Source organism: Petaurus breviceps, unplaced genomic scaffold (genome assembly GCF_028583685.1).
Source record: "Petaurus breviceps papuanus isolate PSGF00001 unplaced genomic scaffold, PetGlider_PUasm1.0 131, whole genome shotgun sequence".
Lineage (NCBI taxonomy): Eukaryota > Metazoa > Chordata > Mammalia > Diprotodontia > Petauridae > Petaurus > Petaurus breviceps.
The window spans coordinates 3432005-3451289 of record NW_027185674.1 but is presented as its reverse complement, the minus strand read 5'-3'; the positions used below and the strand labels follow the sequence as shown (position 1 = coordinate 3451289).

Below are 19285 nucleotides of genomic sequence, written 5' to 3'. Positions count from 1 at the left end.
CAAGGTGAGTTCTCCTCAAACAGGCTGTCCATTTGCCCGGTGCTTGCTGTAGTAATTGGATTTTGGCCCATCTATCCTTCCAGCTCCCTTCAGCCTGGCATGACAGATGCTCCTTGGAGCTGAGAAGCTTCCAGCTTCTAATAGAGAATGCACCCTGATGCATTGTGTGCACAGTTCCCCAGGCCATCCATCATTCTGCTTTCAGGCAGTTTCTACTCACCTCCCCCTCCCAGAAGGGGGGCCCTCAGCAAGGATGGGTTGAACTGGCCTCATTGTCCATGCTCTCTACTTTCCTCCTGTCTTTGGCCACACTGCTGCCAGCCCATTTCTCCTCTTCACTAACCTTTCCCCCTTCCCCCTTTTCTCCACCTTCTTGTTATTTCACTTTTTAAAGTGAAAATAACTTTTTTTGATGGCAAATTCCCTCTATTAATGCAGGTCACATTGCTTACTCTTGCTGTACAACTTGTCAACTAAGAGGTTGCCTGGTCCCCTAAAAGCTTAAGTGACTTGCTTGGGGTCACAGTCAGAGATGGAACTTGAAGCTAAAGTCCTCTGGCTTTGAGGCTTCCTCTGAAAAACAAGAAGAGAAAACCAAACAACAGCAAACAGAAAACATTCTTCAGTAGATACGGGAGGAGATGCCATCCACCCCTTTTTGGAGGTGGAAGGTCCACAGGTGATGCACATTGAACATATTTTTGGAACTTTTTCAATGAATTGATTGGTTATATTGATTTTTTTTCCCCTTTTCTTTTTTTAATTAAAAAAATACAGCTTATGGGGGCGGCCAGGTAGCACAGCGAGTAAGAGCACTGGCTCCAGTGTCGGGATGACCTGGGGATCGAATCCCAGGCTCAGACACTTAACACCCACCCAGAAACACCTGGCCGTATAACCTTGAGCAAGTTACTTAACCCCAATTGCTTAGGGGAGGCCAGGTGGCTCAGCGAGAAAGAGCACTGGCTCCAGAGTCGGGATGACATGGGGATCAAATCTGAGCTCCAATACACAGCACCACACCCAGAAATAACTGGCTGTGTAACCTTGAGCAAGTTACTTTACCCCGATTGTTTAAAAAAAAAAATACAGTTTATGGGGGCTGTTAGGTGGTGCAGTGAATAGAGCACTGGCCCTGGAGTCAGGAGGACCTGAATTCAAATCCAGCCTCAGGCACTTAACACAAAGCTTGCCATGTGACTTTGGGCAAGTCACAAACTCGATCGCCCTCCAAAAAGCAAAAAATAAAAAATACAGTTTATTATGTAGGATGATTCTCTGTGAGGGGAAGGGGAGAGGGAGAGATAGTGGAGAAAACTATTTTGTTGTAAATATATAGGTGACATGAATAAAAAGTTATTTATTAAAGTGTTATCTAATAAATATTTATTGAATTGAAATCCCTATTCAAGGCTTAAAAAAACCCCAACAACCAGCAACTCATTTTTAGGGCCCCCTAGGCTATCCTCCTTTTAACCACTAAACTCATACTGACAGATCCTTCCTCTGAACTCCTCTAGCACTTACACTACTCATTTTTTTACTTAATTATATAATATATATATATAAAATGATGCAGATGTTATTATATAATGCATACATAACATGTTATTACATAATTTATCATATATTATTATATGATTTATTATATATTACATAATATATATCATTATATTCCAGCTAAATTCGGCAAACACTTACCAAGTGCCTACTGCTGCGCAAGGCACCATGTTAGGTACTGGGACAAGAGTCCTTGCCCTCAAGAAGGGAGGCAGCAAGCACCTACTATGTGCCAGGCACTGTGCTTATACTTTACAAATCTCACAACAACCTTGGGAGGGGATTCTGTTATCCCCATTTTACAGTTGAGGAAACTGAGGCAGAGATTAAGGTCCCCCACCTAATAAGTGTCTGAGACGGGACTTTAGCCTAGAATATGGCCTCTTCGTTTCCTCTACCACCATCACCCCCCCCATCATCATCATCATCATCACTGCCATTTATACAGCCCTTACACTCTGCCGGGAACTCTGCTTAAGCCCTTTACAATTTTCATCTCATCTCATTCTCACAACAACCCTGGGAGGTAGGTGCTATTAATTTATCTTCATTTTACAAGTGAGAAAACTGAGGCCAAAAGGGTGAAGTGACTTGTCCAGGGTCACACAGCTAGTAAGTGTCTGAGGCCAGATTTGTACTGGGCTGACTGCAGGCCCAGGGCTCTATCCATTGAGCCTCTAGTAATACTATAAGAAGCTCACAGTATCAATAGAAGAGATATGTGGGTGTATAGTGCATGCACACACATATACATATACGTATGCATAGGTATAGTCATGTGTATATGTGTACATATACACATATATATTTATACACACCCATTATACGCACAAAAAAGATGTAAGACAGTTTGGACGGGGGGAAGTCTTAACAGCTCATGGAGTCAGGAAAAGCCTCAAAGCTCAAGCATGTCAAGGTGCTTGAGCTGAGTGTTGAAGGAAGCTAGGGATTCTGAGAGGCAGAGGTGAGGAGGGACAGCCCCTGCAAAAAGGGTGGAAACGTGGGGTGCAGTGATGTTTGTGGGTGAGAAGTCAATTTAGCTGCACTGTCAGTATGGATCCCTTTGTCCTGGGAATAAAAAGACAAAAATTAAATAGTTCTTGACCTCAAGGTCTGTTGAGAGATACAGTATATACATAAATACAAAGTAAATACAAGATAATTTGAGGAGGGTGAACATAGTTAATTAGTGAGATCAGAAAAGGCTTCCAGGAGGAGGTGTCACCTGAGCTGTGTCCTGGGGTGGTTGGGTGGTTCAGTGGATAGAGCCCTGGGCCTGGAGTCAGGAAGACTTGAGTACAAATCTGGCCTCAGACACTTACTAGCTGTGTAACCCTGGGCAAGTCCCTTAACCTCTGTTTGCCTCCCTTTCCTCATCTGTAAAATGAAGATAAATAATAACACCAACCTCCCAGGGTTGTTGTGAGAATCAGATGAGAGGATAATTGTAAAAGGCTTAAGTACAGTACCTGGCACAGTGTAAGGGCTGTATAAATGGTAGCTATGATGATGATGGTGGGGGTGGGGTAGGTGATGGTGGTAGAGGAAATTAAGGATTCTGAGAGGGGGGAGGAAAGGGAGACTGTGTTCTAGGCATGAGAGAATAGCCTGTGTGCATGCACGGGGTTGAAGGACGGAACACCAAGTTCAGGGAGTAGCTAATAGGCCAATTAGTCTGGAACATATACTGCCTGAAGCAGAGTAGTTTGAAATAAGCCTGGAAAGACAGGCTGGAGCCTGGCTGTGGAGGGCTTTAAATACCAAGCAGTGAAGTTTGTGTTTTATCCTAGATCACATACAGACACCTACCTCAAAAGCTTGTTGTCAGGGTGAAATGACAAAAATATGTTTGTAAAGCCCCATGAAAATGCTAGCTACTTTGATTACACTGGTGTCGAAGCTACCCATTCAGAGTGGGACTGAGCAGGTGCTTGGTCAGGTGAGCTGTGGATTGATGCTGGAAATTCAGGCTGAGTCAGTCAGCAAGGCATTAGTTCTGGGTGCTGTGCTCAGGAGCTGGAATGCAAAGAAAGGCAAAGCATGGACCCTCTCCTCGAGGACATCACATTCCGGTTGGTTAATTCAAGTCACATAAGGAACTGGTTCAAATTTATAAGAGTAAGTCTTGTTTCCCAAATGGAAAGTGGGCAAAGGATATGAATGGGCAGTTTTCTAAGGAAGAAATCCAAGCTGTCAGTAGTTATGTGAAAAAAAAATGTGCTCCAAGTCACTAATAATTCAGTCTATTCAAATTTATTTTTAAATTAAATTTTGTTTATTTTCTCTCCTTCCCCCAACTAAATAAAAAAGAAAACTTTCATAACAGATCAATCAGTAAACATTTAAGTACCTTAATTGGGGCAGCTAGGTAGTTCAAAGTGTAGAGCTCCGGGACTTGGAGTCAGGAAGACCTGATTTCAAATCCAGCTTCAGACACTCACTAGCTCTGTGACCATAACCTCTGTTTGTCTTAATCCTCTGGAGAAGGACATGGCAAATCATTTCAGTATCTTTACGAAGAAAACTCCTTAGACAGTATTGGTATGTGATGGTCTACACAGTCGTGGAGAGAACAACAGTGTGTCTGACGTGGTACTAAGAGTAACAGATATGCATAGTCAGGAAAAGCAAATTCTGGCATCGGCTATATCCAAAAAATATGTCTCTTACCGTGCATTTTGAGCCCTTTAACCCTCTCTCTCTCCAGAGGTTATGTAGCATGCTTCATCTTGGGTCTTTAGAAATTGTGGTTGATCATTGCATTGATCAGAGTTCTCAAGTCTTTTACAGATATTTTTCTTTATAATGTTGTTATTGTGTAAATTGTTGTACTGGCTCCTTTTGACTTTGCTCTGAATCAGTTCATCCAGGTCTTCCCGGTTCTCTCTAAAGCTGTCCATTTCACATTTCTTATGGTACAAAAATATTTCATTATATTAATATACTGTAATTAGTTAAGCTATTCCCTAATAGATGTGAACTCTTTTAGTTTCTGTTGTTTGGGGGGTTTTGCTACTATAAAAACTGTTATTATCAATAATTTTGTACATGTGGATCCTATTCCTTTTTCTTTAGTCTGTTTTGGGTATAGGATCAGTAGTGATATTGTTGGGCCAAAAAATATGGATGCCCAGTAAGCATAGTGACTTTTGGTGCACAGCTCCAAACTTTCCATAATGGCTGGATGAATTCGTAACTATACCAGCAGTTCATTAGTGTGCTTATTTTTCCACAGCCCCTTAAACAACTGCCTCCCCCCCCCTTTTTTTTTTTATCATTTTTGCCAGTGTGATAGGTGTGAGGTAAAACTTTGTGAAAAATACACATGTTGTTTCCCCCGTTAGAATATAAGCTCTCTGAGGGAAGGAACTGATTTTTTTTGTTTTTTGCTTGTTTTCAGGTGGATTTTTGCCTTTCTTTGTAGCCCCAGTACTCATCACAGTGCCTGGCACATAGTGCTTAATAAATGCCTATCGGTCGATGATTGATTGATTGATTTGCTCTGTAGCCAGTAGTCAGTGAAGAATTTTAAGCAGATGTGTTCCATGGCCAGATTTATGCATAAGGAATATTACTTTGGCTGTTGTGTGAAGGATAGATTAGAGGCAGAGATAGAAAGTAGAAGGTAAGAAAGACTATTAAGGAGATATTTCCCACTTAGGAGAAAAGCAAGGCCAAACTGATATCAGGGCAGACAGCCACCCTGGCAAGAGAAGTCTTTCCTCGCTGCCAATAATACTGCAGCCGAGTTTGCAGAGAGTGCCCAGGGGATGCATTTTGGCCAAAGCTACTAAGCTTTTGCATTCTTTACCAATAGACTCCTGGTCATATTACAGGCAAGCTACCATGTGGGATGGGATAAGGCTTGGGGGATGGTGGAAAGTGGTGACAAACAGAGAGAAAGGGCAGTGAGTATAGATTCCAGACCATTCTTGAATAACTGTGCAGTTAGGTGGCTAGGTACTGTGCTGACTTGGAGACAGACCTGAGTTTGAATCCTGCCTCAGACACTTAACTAACTGTATAATCTTGGACAATTCACAAAACCTCTTCAAGACTCAATAGCACTTACCTCACAGAGTTGTTGTGAACATCAACTAAGATAATATACCTTAAGTCCTTTGCAAAATCCCAAGTTCCATATAAGTGCTTGCTATTATTATGGATAATCCAAAAATGCCTCAAGAGAGAATTATGAAGCTTGTGGGTTTATTTGCTTTTATAACAGATCTATCTTTTCTGTTGAATTCCACAAAGATTTATTGAGTGGTATGCAAGGCGCTAGAAATACAGAGATGAAAAAAATTACCCAGGTATTACCCTCAAGGGTCTTACAGCCTACTTAATAGTGGGTACATGTTATGGGTCCATAGAAATGTAATGGAAGGCAGAGTATGATAAGCCACAAAAGAAAGTTCCAGACAGGGTATTAGAAGTAGTATGCAGTAATGGATAAAGTTCTGGCCTTGAGTCAGGAAAACCTGGTTCCAAATTCTACCTCATACATTTAGTAAACTTCATGGCCTCTGGGCAAACTACTTAATGACTGTGTTACCTTTGTTTCCTTTTCTGTAAAATGAGATGGTTGGACTTAGTGACCTCTAAATTCTCTTCCGACTGTAAATTATGATCTTATAGAAAAAAATATGCTTGCCCAGGTAGTATCAGAGTCAGGATTTGAACTCACATCCCATGACTCCAGACTCAGCACTCTTTCCCTATGGCAAACAAGAATTACTGAGATAATAGGAAGGATAAAATAAGGCAGGTGGTCCCTAGATCATAAATGGAGAATTTTGTAGCTGTCAGAAGAGAGCTAAGAAGCTGGTCGCTATTGAATAAAATCTATAAAACTCCTGTTGTGCACTGACTATCATCTTGGGTTTGATGGGCACTTGTTACCATAGCCTCTGACCTTGAGGAACATCTAAGCTATTTGGGAGACAAAATGAGCCCCATATACATGTGTGAAAAAATGACCACCCATAGGAGGTATTGAATACTAAATACAGAAAGAATGGGATGGATCATGGTGAGGGCATTAGGGGGAGGGAGAGCTTTCTGGTCTGGGGTAGTTGGGAAGGTTTTATAGGACAACTTGATCTCAGGCATTTATTAGCTGAATGACCCTGGGCAAGTCACTTAACCCTGTTTGCTTCAGTTTCCTATAAAATGAGCTGAAGAAGGAAATGGCAAACCATTCCAGTACCTTTGCCAAAATACCCCAAATGGGGTCATGAAAAGTCAGACACAGCCAGATGCAGGTGACAGGCATTCCGCAATGTAAAGAGCCTTATTTGGGACCATAGATTTAGAACTAGCAAGGACATTAGAGTCATTGTGTCCAAGCCCTGATTTTATATGTGAGGAAAGTGAGTTCTGGATATGTGCTGTGCCCTGCCCTGGGTTATCCAGGTAGCGGGTGTCTGAGACCTCCTTCAGACCCAGATCTTACTGACACCTCCCCCAGCACCTTGTGCCCTCCACCTGCTGCCTCTTCGTCCTGCCATGTTTAGGAGCTGGTTAGACCACCACTGTGTCTTTGCCTATGGCCTGAGTGGGAGTTGGGAAAACAGGCAGTCACAATAACTGTGTGACCACTCTTTATCAGCAGCAGCAAGCAGGGCAGGCTGCCAGCCTTGGCCTCTCTTGTCACAGTCCGAAATGAATACAAATACAGGCCACACCGAAAACCAAACAAACAAACCTAATTAACAAAGAGAAAGTGTGGTATGGGGTCAGGGATTGCTTGGGAAGTACAGTTAGCTCTGGCTGCAGGCATCACTTCCCACCTCTCCCTAATCTGTCTTAATTAGAGAAAGAAAATAGGTAATGACTGGAGGCCTGGCCGAGTCAGAAGAGCACATTACCCAAGAAGTTCTCTTGGAAAGGCACAGGATTGGAGTGTTCCTGTCACTTCTGGTAGAGATGGACAGAACTGCACTGCTTCTAGGTCCTGTTTTGGGGGCACTCTCGGCACATTCCTGCCTGCTACAGGGCTTGTCTTTGAGTCTAGAAAGCTAGAACTTGTAGAAGCCCTACTGTGCGCCTACTCCCCCCACCCCATTATACAGGTGAGGAAACTGAGTCCCAGAGAAGGGAAGTGACCTGCCCAAGGCCACACACCTCCCATTTCCAAGCATTTTCACTGATTGTTGCTCACTTGTGGAATGTTGTCCCTTCTCATCTTTGCTTCCTTCAAGTTTCAGCTAAAATCCCACCTTCTCCAGGAAACCTTTCCTCATCCCTCTCTTGATTATTTCTACTTTGTCTTGCATGTAGTTTGTTTGTACATAGTTATTTGTGTGTTCTCTCTTTAATGAGATTGTTAGCTTCTTGAGGACATGGACAGCATTTTACCTTCCTTTGTATTCCCAGTACTTAGCACGGTGTCTGCCACATAGTAGGTAGTTAATAAATAAATGTTCATTGACTGACTGACTGACATCACACTGCCTTGTGATGAGAGAATGAGAGAATCATAGAGTTAGGTCTAGAGGATATCTTGGCGGTCATCTCATCTAACCACCTCCATTTACAAGTGGGGAAACTGAGTCCTGGATAGGTAAAGTGCCCTGGTCTTGTAGGTGATGAGGAGGAGAACTGGGATCCCCTCGCCCCCGCCAAAGCCAGCTCACTTTCTACTTCATTCTATGCATATAAAGCACTTGCACATAATATGTTCTGTATAAATGCTCACTGTCGCTGTAATTATTAAACACCAGCTCTGTACCACATGATGGTAACTCTCCTGTGGGGGAATGTAGAAAGAGAAAAGAACTTTAGAGAAGCTGAGGAGAGAAAAGTAACATGAAACAGAGAGCAAGATACAAGAAGACTGAGCTCTGGTAAGACTGTGAATACTGTAGGACAGAGGTGGCAGACACTGCAAGAGTGTCAACATTCGGGGCGGCTAGGTGGCGCAGTGAATAGAGCACCGGCCCTGGAATCAGGAGGACCTGAGTTCAAATTTGGCTTCAGACACTTAACGCTTACTAGCCATGTGGCCCTGGGCAAGTCACTTAACCCCAATCGTCCTGCCTTCCCCCCTCCAAAAAGCAAAAAAAAAAACAAAAAAGCATCAACATCCCCCCTCACCCCCAACTGGATTAAAATCTAATTAGAAAATATTTAACAAAATGAAATAAAAAGACAATAGAATCATGTTAAAATGTGGTTTTCTGAGTCAGTGTGTAGTCTGCAGGATCCTTACGTATGGTTTAGTGACAGCCCTCCCCTTTCCCTTGCCCCCATTGCTGTTGAATTTGACACCACTTCTCTAGGAGTCCAGGGAAGCAGATCAGTGTGGGCCAGCGTCATCCTGCATCCTTGCCATTTCATGGCGGACATACTGATAGAATCTGGGCCTTGGAATCTATGCAGGTTTTTCAGTGGCTGGAAGGGGAGAAGAAAGAGTGTTTCTAATATTTTCCCCTTGAAGTTGAACTTGAATGGCTTCTATAACATGGGGGGTGAGAGCAAGGAGCATGTATGTAGAGGCTGGTAAAAAGTCGTCTCCATTTGCTGAGGTAGACCATAGGATATTTGAAGCATCTGGGCTGTAGGTTTTCCAATTCCAATTTCGGCAATAATGGACTATTAAGGGCTGAGTCCCAGGGGATTTAGACGGCACTCAGGCCATTAGCCTAGACAATGAACAAACAGAAAGGTGAAATGCTTCTTGGGTGGAAGGAGGCGTTTCCATCTTTGACTGTGATGTAGTAGAAAGAGTCAGATGACTTGCATCTGAATCCTGACTCGTCTACTCACTGGTTTTGTGACCCTGGGCAAGTCATTCCCTATAATCTAGTACTCTTTTTCTATAAATGGAAGAGATTAGATGATCTCTGCTGTCCTTTCTAGCTATAATATCTTTGATTCCATGGGCTGAGACCTTGAAGATTGAAGACCCTGAAGAATTGTCTAAGTTTTTTTTAAGACTTTATCTAAAATTTTTTTCTTGTATTAAAACATTATTGGGTCAAATATGGCTTCTATAGCACCTTACTTCCAAGGAGTTCTTAAAACTTTTTTTTTACCTGTTACCATATCAACCTGTTTGAGAAGAAGGAGTGGACAAAGTGCCTGAGTTAAAAAAAAATTTCGCTAGCCACTGTTTGGCAAATAAACAACAACAATAATATCCAGATGTTACTATTTGGGAAATCATAAGTAATATCTGAGTGTTACTATGCTGGAAACAATAGCAATGCCCAGTTATCACTCCACAGAAAGCTGTAGTTATAACCAGGTGTTTCAGTATCAGAAACAGATGATAAAGCTCTTGTGTCTAGGAGTGTGGTGCCATAGTGCATAGGAGTGCCAGGCCAGGAGTTTGACTGTGGCCTTAGACATTTACTAGCTGTATGACCCTGGATGAGTCACTTAACTCTGCCTCAGTTCTCTCATCTGTCAAATGAGCTGGAGAAGGAAATGGCAAACCACTCCAGTATTTTTGCCAAGAAAACCCCAAATGGAGTCATGAGGAGTCGACACAAGTAAAAAAACTACTGAACAGCAACAAAATAACAGTCTGGGTGTTACTCTGTGAGTAGCAACAGCAATGTCTGGGTGTTACTATCCAGGAAATTACAATAATATGTGAATAGGTCAGATATCATTCAGGAAACTGCAACATTATCTGAGTGTTATTACACTGGATGTAACAGCAAGCGTCCAGGTGTATGGTAATTTTATTGTTGTTCAGTCATTTTTCCCAATTGTGTCTGATTCTTCATGACCCTCTTTCGGGTTTTCTTGACAAAGATACTGGTTTGCCATTTTCTTCTACAGCTCATTTTATAGATGAGGAAACTGAGACCAACAGGGTTAAGTGACTTGCCCAGGGTCACACAGCTAGTAAGTGTCTGAGGCCAGCTTTGAACTTAGGAAGATGAATCTTCCTAACCCCAGACTCAGCCCTCTATCCTCTGTGCCACCGAGTTGCCCATGTATTAATATGTAGGTGTTATTATACAGGAAGCTACAATAATGTCTGGATATTGTTATGCTGCATACCAATGGTGTCAAACTCAAATGAAAATAGATCCCTACAACTCGTGTATTGATTTAGACAACCACAAATTAACATTATCTGTGTTGTATTAAAATATAAACATTTCCTGTTCATATTTTAATCTGGTTCTGGCTGCAAGTTTGATGCTTCTCCTGTATACAACAATGGTGCTATAGGCATGCAGGAAACTGCAGTGCTGTCTGGATGTTACAGTACAAGAAGCAGTAATAATACCTAGGGACTCATATACAGGAAACTAGAACAATGCCTGGGTGTTAATGCCCTGCATGCAACAGTAGTGTCCTGGGATCACTGGATAGGAAATACTAGTCAGGTTCAGGTGTTACTGTTAGGGAAACGCTGGGAGTCACCGTCCTGGAAGCAGTCCTACTTAACTTCCTTAGAGCTAAATGCGCAGGAGGCATGTAGAATGTCGGAATGTCTCTGTGTAGGAAACCACAATAATGCCTGTGTCTGTCTGTGCAATTAAAACAGAACTCAGTTTATACACACCTTTCCAGGAATACATCTGCTGTGTAACTCAAGGCGCACCTGTTATAAGAACCATAACTGTTGGAAGGAGGTGGAGAAGAAGGGGACTCAGCCATTCTCCCTATTTACTTCACAGTTTTTTTTTTCCTGCCAGTGGTCATGGTCATTTGGCTCACTCAGGGGGTCTCTAGGCCAAGTAGAGTTTAAGGTCCCTTGTTGGACATGCTCGCTTGCTGTAAGTTGCATTTCCCTGTTTGTCTTCAGCATTCGTTAAGCACTTGCCTGGTTGGGGTTGTGGTGTTTCCCTTCAGCTCTTGGGCACATTTACACTCTCAGGTCCTCTGGTGAGGGGACGTTGAACTTCCCTGGGATCTTCTCTTTTCTGCCTGCCAACGCAGGAGGAACAGCCAAGGTTTCATCCCCCCAGGTGAAAGCTGAAGATTTCTGTTTCTGTCTCTGCTTATTGCCCTTGAGCTGAGGCGGTTTTATTGTTATGGCTTATTTTTCAGTCTCTGGCTTGGCTGTAGACTTGCCTTCTCTAAGTAACCGCCCCCTCCCCCTCTGTCGCCGTTGGGTCCAGCACCCTACATAGCCCTCTGATTACAAAGCAGAGCCAGTTTAATTAGCTGGCAAGCATTCCTGGGTCTCAGTACTGTGGGGAGAGGGTAGCATGAGAAACAAAAGACAGGATCCCTTTCCTTGAAGAAGAAAGCAGTGTATTAATGGTGACAATCATAGAGCATCATGGGAAATAGACTTGGTATGACGGTGGTTGCAGAGAAAGCCTGTACGATGGAACCTTGAAGTCTTGGTTGAGGAATTAGAGATGGGACAGCATAATTCAGTTCAATTAGTATTAGTCACCTGATATGTAAAAGGCACTGTGCTAGTTAGAGAGGGGCAGAAAATTTTTTTAAAATACCAAAAAAAAACCCCGGTTCCTGCCCTCAGGATCTTACAGTTTACTAAGGGGGTGTGACATGAACACAAATAATTACAACACAGGGTTAGATATAATGGGGACAAAGGACTGATTCAACCAAATGCTCTAAGAAAATTCAAGGAAGGAGGGAACACTTTATAAGCTGAGGCAAAGAAGAAGAAAAGGAAGGAAGGAAGAAGAAGAAATGAAAGAAAGAAAAGAAGAGAGGAAGGAAGGAAGAAACAATTGTGTGGCTTCCACGTAAAACTACAGTAGAACTACAGAAGAGATGGTTAAACTATTGTTTACTAAATCGGTATGACCTTGGTTTTCTTATCTGTAAAATGAGGGAATTGCATTTGGAGATCTCCGAGATTTCCCTCACTTCTGTGTGATGTTATTTGAGAGCTCAGTGTTGCAATTTTTCTCATCTTCTCCTTCTGATCCTGAAATATTCTGGTGTCACCTCAAGGTATGGAGTGGCTGTCAAGGGGGGCCAGGACTAGGAATCTAGGTAAGCAAGTGAGCTAGACAGGTCTTAACAAGTAAGGGGTTCATGTTGGGGCAGGGGGTATCATCAAAGGTGACGTCAGAGAGCAGAATTGATGAGCTTCCATCCTAGGGCAGAAGTTGTTTTCACTTTGCTATTTTTATCCTGTCTGTTCGATGTGGGCTGCTCTCAGCTCTTGGATGTTGTCTGTGGCCAAGGTTAGAGAGAGAGAGAGACTTCAGGATGAATCTTGCTCATGACTAAAGTAAGAATGCTAAAATTATGTTATAAATAGGGATAATGTGGGGCTTAGGTAGTATGAACATAGGACCTTCCAGACTCTTTTGATCACAGAGTTGATAACTGAGGTAGGGCTCATGTTCATGACAAGTAAGACAAGGAGTATTCTCTGATGTAGGAGCTAATTAGTCAATTTGAAAGTGTTTCTTAAATAATCACTCACTTTCATATAGCGATTTGAGGTTTTCAAAGTACTTTACATACATTATTTTATTTCATCCTTACAGAAATTCAATGAGGTAGAGATTTCCAGTATTATTATCTTTATTTTACAGTTCAGGAAACTTGATCAAGTAAAAAAGTTAGTGACTGAACCTGAACTTCCACTGAGTTCTGCCCCACAATCCAGTGTTTCTCTGCTGCACCAAACATCCCCTCCCTTCTCAGTGCTGGGGATACAGGGAAGCATTTATTGAGTAACATAGGCATATAATAGGTGCTTAATAAATACTAGTTAATTAATTGGTCTAGCATTGATCTTATAGCAATCAGTCAGTTCCCTAAAATGAAATGGTTCCTGCCCTCAAGGAGCTTACATTCTATCAGGGAAACAACACATGCAAATATAAGGACATACAAAATATATATGTATATATATATTTGCTTTTTAGAGGGCAATTGGGGTTAAGTGACTTGCCCAAGGTCACACGACTAGTTTTTGTGTTAAGTGTCTGAGGCAGAACTTGAACCCAGGTCCTCCTGACTCCAGGGCCAGTATTCTATTAACTGTGCCACCTAGCCTCCCCTACAAAATATATTTAAAAGCAAATGAGAGAATTGCATGGGGGGATGTGTTATCATCTAACAGGGTTAGTAGAGGGGTCAGGAAAGTTCTCATGGAGGATGTGCTATAAAGGAAGCTAGAGATTCTCGTTGATGGAGACAAGAAATGAGCGCATTCCTTGTGGAAAGGCACAGAGACAGGACATAATACCATACATGTTGTTCTTCCTTCCTTGGGAAAAGAAAGAAGGCCAGTTTGGCTGCATTAGAGAGTGAGTGAAGGAGAATAATTAATAAGGCTGGAAAGGTAGGTTGAAGCCAGGCTGTAAGAAGCTATAAGTATGCTGAAATGTTTATTAAATGAACAAATATTAGAGAAAAATGTATTCATTGCCTTCAAGGAATCTTGCTTTATAAACGATATTAAGGCAAAGAATGGTTTCTTAGTTATTTTTGCATCCCCTGTAGTGCTTAGTACAATTTTTTTGTACTTGGTACTTAATAGGCACTCCTTGAATGTTTGTTGAATTGTCTTAGAGAATAATTAAGTGCTCAGCTCTAGGGTGAGAGGTATCATAGGAAACCTGGGAATATCTGGGTTGAAGTCCTATGATGAAATATGCTGGCTGTATGACTGACTCTTGGAAAGTCACTTAAACCTCTCATTGCCACTGGCAAGACTGTAATACTGAAAGTTCTAGAACATTTGCATTGATAGAAGGAATTTCCTAACTGAGGAATTCCCTATAGCAGTGAAATCACAAGTCTGGACAAAGATGAAAAAGCATGTGAATATTGACTAGAAATTCAGTAAGATTTTGGGGTGGGGTGGGGGGGAAGAGGTCATTGTAGGCTAGTGTAATTAGAAAGAGACTGAATCTGCTCTCACAGAGAGGCTTCGTGTTGCAGAGTGGTAGGAAATCAGATTGGATGTTTAAAGCCTTTAAATATAGAAGGAAGGCCTGGAGAACTAAGACAGAAGAGTCCTAACTACATAGTGAAGAAAATAGGGAGCCATTGTAGCTTCTTCAGCAAAGGAGCAACATAATAAAAGCAGTGTTTATAGATATTACTATTCTGTCAACAGAATGGTTTGGAGGAGGAAAGAAAGACAGTAGAGAATAAGTGGTCAGATAAGCTGTATTCATAATTTATTGGGAAAGAAAAAGTGAAGGAAAAAATGGGAAGAAAAGAGGCCTATACGGCACAGCAGTGGAACTGGGCAGGAAGAGGTGAATCTGAGAAACCGCCATGAGGTGGCCATTAAAGAGCACAGGATTTTGGAACTGCAAGAGACCCTGGAGATCCCCTGGCCTAGTCACCCCATTTTAAAGACAAAAAACTGACATTGAGATAATTTAAGTGAATTGTCCAAAGTCACACCGATGGTAAATTGTAGAGCCAAGATTTGAGCCTAAGGTTCCTCTAATGGCAAACCCAATGTTCTTTCTTTATACAACAGGGTCAAGTGGTAACAGACAAGGTAGAAGGCGGGAATAAGATGAAAATGTCACTATTATCGTGTTAGAGGGCATTTTATACCTGGAAGGGATCTTTCTTGTTGTGGTTGTCCAGTCATTGCAGCCATGTTTGGCTTTTCATGACAATATTTTTGATTTTCTTAGTGAAGTTGCTAGAGGGGTTTGCCATTTTCTTCTCCAGCTCATTTTACAGGTGAGGAGCTGAGGTAAAGAGAGATGAGATGACTTGCCAAGGGTCACACAACTATTAAGTGTCTGAAACCAGATTTGAACTCAGATCTTTCTGACTCTAGGCCTAGAGCTCTGTTCATTGAGCCGTCTGGTTGCCCACCAAGGATAACAATGCAGAGAGAAAGGAACGTAGGACGAGGAACAGAGACCAAAGGGTCACCCACAGCATATGGCAGAAGAGGAATGGTTAGGATTAGAGAACTATGGTAATTCAGTGAACTTTAAGGAGACACAGTCACCAATATCAGATATGTAGAAAAGCCAAGAAGAAGGAGACCTGAAGAAAAGATCATGGAGTTTGTAAAGAGAGAGTTTATTAGAATACAAATCTTTTTTTTTTTCATTTTTCAAATGCTTTATTAAGTTCTGATTTACATCATTCATTTCCACCAGATTTTGAGTTACAAATTTTCTCCCCGTTTTTCCCCTACCCACCACCCCAAAATAGCAGTCCCACAGGATATCCTCTCCTCCAGTCTGCTCTCTCCCATATTTTCTCCCATACCCCTTTTGACTTTTCTAGTAGGCCATGGTGGATCTCTATGCCCCAGTGCCTGCATATCTTATTTCCCAATTACATGTAAAATAATATTAATAATAGCATATATATATTTAAACATTTGATTTTAAAACTTTGAATTCCAGATTCATTTCCTTCCTCCCTTGTCTCCCACCCTTACTGGGAAGATAAGCAGTTCTGTATACGTTGTACATGTGTGGCTAATGCAAAACATTACCATAGTAGATATATTGTAAAAGACTGACTATATTTCCCTCCCTCCTATTCCACCTCCCACTTGTTCTATTCTCTACTTTGATCTCATCCCTTTTCAAAAGTGATTCTTCCAACTTCCCTCCCCCCAGCCTACCCTCCCTTCCATCATCCCTCCTCTCATCCCCTTCCCCCCTACTCTCCTGTAGGGTGAGATACCCTATTTAGTGTCTATTTCATTCCCTCCTCAAGCCAAATTCAATGGAATAAGGTTGACCCATTCCCTTTTGCCTTCCTATTCTTCCCCTCCATTGTAACTATTTTCCCTTGTCTCTTGTATATGAGATAGTTTACCCCCATCTCCTCTCATTATATTCCTCTCTCACCTCTTAATTTCACCTTTTAAATATCATCCCTTCCTGTTAAATTGGTCCTGTGCCCTCTATCTATGTATACCTGTAAATATATATACACACATTCACATATGTATTCATATGCCCATATACCCTCATATATAGACATATATATTTCTATTCCCTTCAACTACTGAGAAAAGTTTCATAAGTTACAATTATTGTTTTTCCATGTAGGGATGTTAATGGTTCTACTTTGATAAGTTCCTTATGATTTCTTTTCTCTGTTTACCTTCTCGTGCTTCTCTTGCTTCTTGTATCTGAATGTCAAATTTTCTATTCAACTCTGGTTTTTTCAGCAAGAATGCTTGAAAGTTCTCTATTCCACTGAATTACCATATTTTCTCCTGGAACATGATACTCAGTTTTGTTGGGTAGGTGACTCTTGGTTTTAATCCCAGCTCCTTTGACCTCCGGAATATCATATTCCAAGCCCTTCGATCCCTCAGTGTAGAAGCTGCCAGATCCTGGGTTATCTTGATTGTGTTTCCACAATATTCAAATTGTTTCTTCCTGGCTGCTTGTAATATTGTCTCCTTAATCTGGGAATTCCGGAACCTGGCTATAATATTCCTAGGAGTTTTCTTTTTGGAATCTTTTTCAGGAGGTGATCGATGGATTCTTTCAACCTCTATTTTGCCCTCTGGATCTAAAACATCAGAGCAGTTTTCTTTGAGAACTTCCTGGAGGATGATTTCTAGGTTCTTACTTTGATCATGGCTTTCAGGTAGTTCAATAATTTTTAAATGAACTCTCCTGGATCTATTTTCCAGGTCAGTGGTTTTTCCCATGAGATATTTCACATTGCCTTCTATTCTTTCATTTGTTTGGATCTGTTTAACAGCATCTTGATTTCTCATAAAGTCATTAGCTTCCATTTGCTCCAATCTAATTCTGAAGCAATGATTCTCCTCAGTGAGCGTTTGAGATTCTTTTTCCATCTGGCAAATTCGGCTTTTTAAGGCATTCTTCTCCTCATTGCCTTTTTGAGCTTCTTTTGACATTTGAGTTAGTCTATTTTTTAAGGTGTTATTTTCCTCATCAGGCTATTGACTCTCATTTTGTAATTTTCTTGCATCATTCTCATTTCTCTTCCCAATTTTTCCTCCACTTCTCTTAACTGCTTCTTAAGGTCCTCTATGGTCTGTAACCTTTCCTTTGAAGCTTTTGGTGCAGGAGTTCTGACTTCACTGTCTTCCTCCTGTTCCATGCTTTGCTCCTTTTTGTCCCCAAAATAGGAGTCTAATCTTCTGTCTGGTTTCCCTGGTTTCCTTTGCCTGGTCATGACTCCCCTCAGTCACTTGACCCCTGTGCTTTTTGCCACAGTAGGACTCTGCCACCAGACAGGGAGCTTTCATCCCAATCACTGGGGTTTTCTCAGCTGCTAGAGGTATTAGCTGGGTGCCCTCTCTGAGGCCTCCACACGCTCTGGTAAGCTGGACACACACCCCAGAACCTCCACCCTAGACTGCAATCCAGATCCAAGCAGGTTAAAGCAAGAGGGATTACCCTTCAGACTGGTTGCTTGGTCACCCTACACTCTGCAGGCCAGGAGCTGAAGCTGCCATGCTGCACTGGCTGACTGGGCCGGGCAGCTCAGCAGCTTCTCACCCCGGGGGCAAAAGCCACGCACTTCCACTTACTGGGTCCCAAAGTCTAGACTGCACTGACCTCTCACTTTGTCCATCGCATCTATGTGTTGATACATCTGGAAATGGCCACAGCTGCTGGTAATCTGGAGTCCCTCCAGCTGGCAGCTGGTCAGATCTGCCCTGTGGCTAAAACCAGCCCGGCTCCCAGAGTGCCAGCCGGGCTGTCCTCAGCGGGAGGTTAGCTTCTCTGTGTCATTTTGTGGGTCCTGCAGCAACAAAGTTTGTTTAGAGTCCCCTTTTTACATAGATTAGGGAAGGTGGAAGCCAGAGCCATGGGGAAGTCCTGCTTCTACTCCACCATCTTGACACTGCCCCCCTATGAATACAAATCTTAAAAAATCATTCATTGTATCATCACACATAGGGTACATTCTTATAGCATTCTGGTTCTAGGTGGAGATAATTCCAGTGTAGACATAATTTCCTTTTTCTTGTTGCCTCTGGTAGAAGGCTCCATTCTGGGCATCACAGTCTAGGAGTGACATTAAAATAACTAGAGTTCATCCAAAGGATCCATACGGTCAGGAGCATGAAGATACTAGAGACAGTGACATAGGAGGATCTATTGAAGGAACTGGACATGTCATAACTGTCTTCAAAGGGCTCACATTAAAAGGATTAGCTGTGTCCTGTTTGACAGTAGAGGGCAGAATTCTTCTCAGTGGATGGTAGATGGCAGGGGAGCCAATTTCACCTTGACATAAGAAAAAAACTTAACTGCAGCTATCCCAAAGTGGAATGAACTACCTTGACAGGTGGTTATTTCCTTTTTGCTGGAACTTTTCAGGTGAAAATTCAGGTGACTGTCTGTCCCAGATGTTGGGAATGTTGTTCTTCTGCAGGGCTGGGTTAGATTAGATGCTCTGGTAGTCTCTATTCTAATGATGACATTTCCGTTTTCTGAAAGACAGAAGTGTATGCCATAGAACCTTGGCAGGTGATATGTTAGGGATTGTCCCCTAAAGAGGTGAATGTAAACTGGTCTGTTATCGTGCTGTGACTCTCAGAATAATGACTTCCTTCTCTATTTCTGTCTTTTCTTTTAGAATGGCAACAAAGACAACTCTATGGACATGTTGGGTACTGATATCTGGGCTGCCAATACCTTTGATTCTTTCCGGTAAGCTCACCTTTCTTCCTGTTTTAAAAGAGTGATATTCTTCTGTTCTCCACTCCCAGTCCCCCTACAGGTGGTGAATTCAGTGTTTTGCAGACAAGTGTTCATCTTGCCTCCTTCCCCTCATGTCCTAGAGAAGACATGAGAACTTAGACCTAAGCAAAGACTGGATGGCC

At 42.1% G+C, this 19285-nt stretch overlaps 1 protein-coding gene across 20 annotated transcripts in view; it reads left to right on the top strand.

Annotated features, from left to right (window-relative positions):
- Positions 1-19285, top strand: part of CTIF (cap binding complex dependent translation initiation factor) — a 492208-nt gene that overhangs the window by 151877 nt on the left and 321046 nt on the right. For all 20 annotated transcript variants that reach the window (XR_011171664.1, XM_069104528.1, XM_069104515.1 and 17 more), the window contains one exon: positions 19039-19112. Coding sequence is in view for 19 of the 20 variants with exons in the window: in XM_069104528.1 (XP_068960629.1) it covers positions 19039-19112 (74 nt within the window). In the remaining variant the exon portion in view is untranslated. The remainder of the gene's footprint in view (positions 1-19038; positions 19113-19285) is intronic.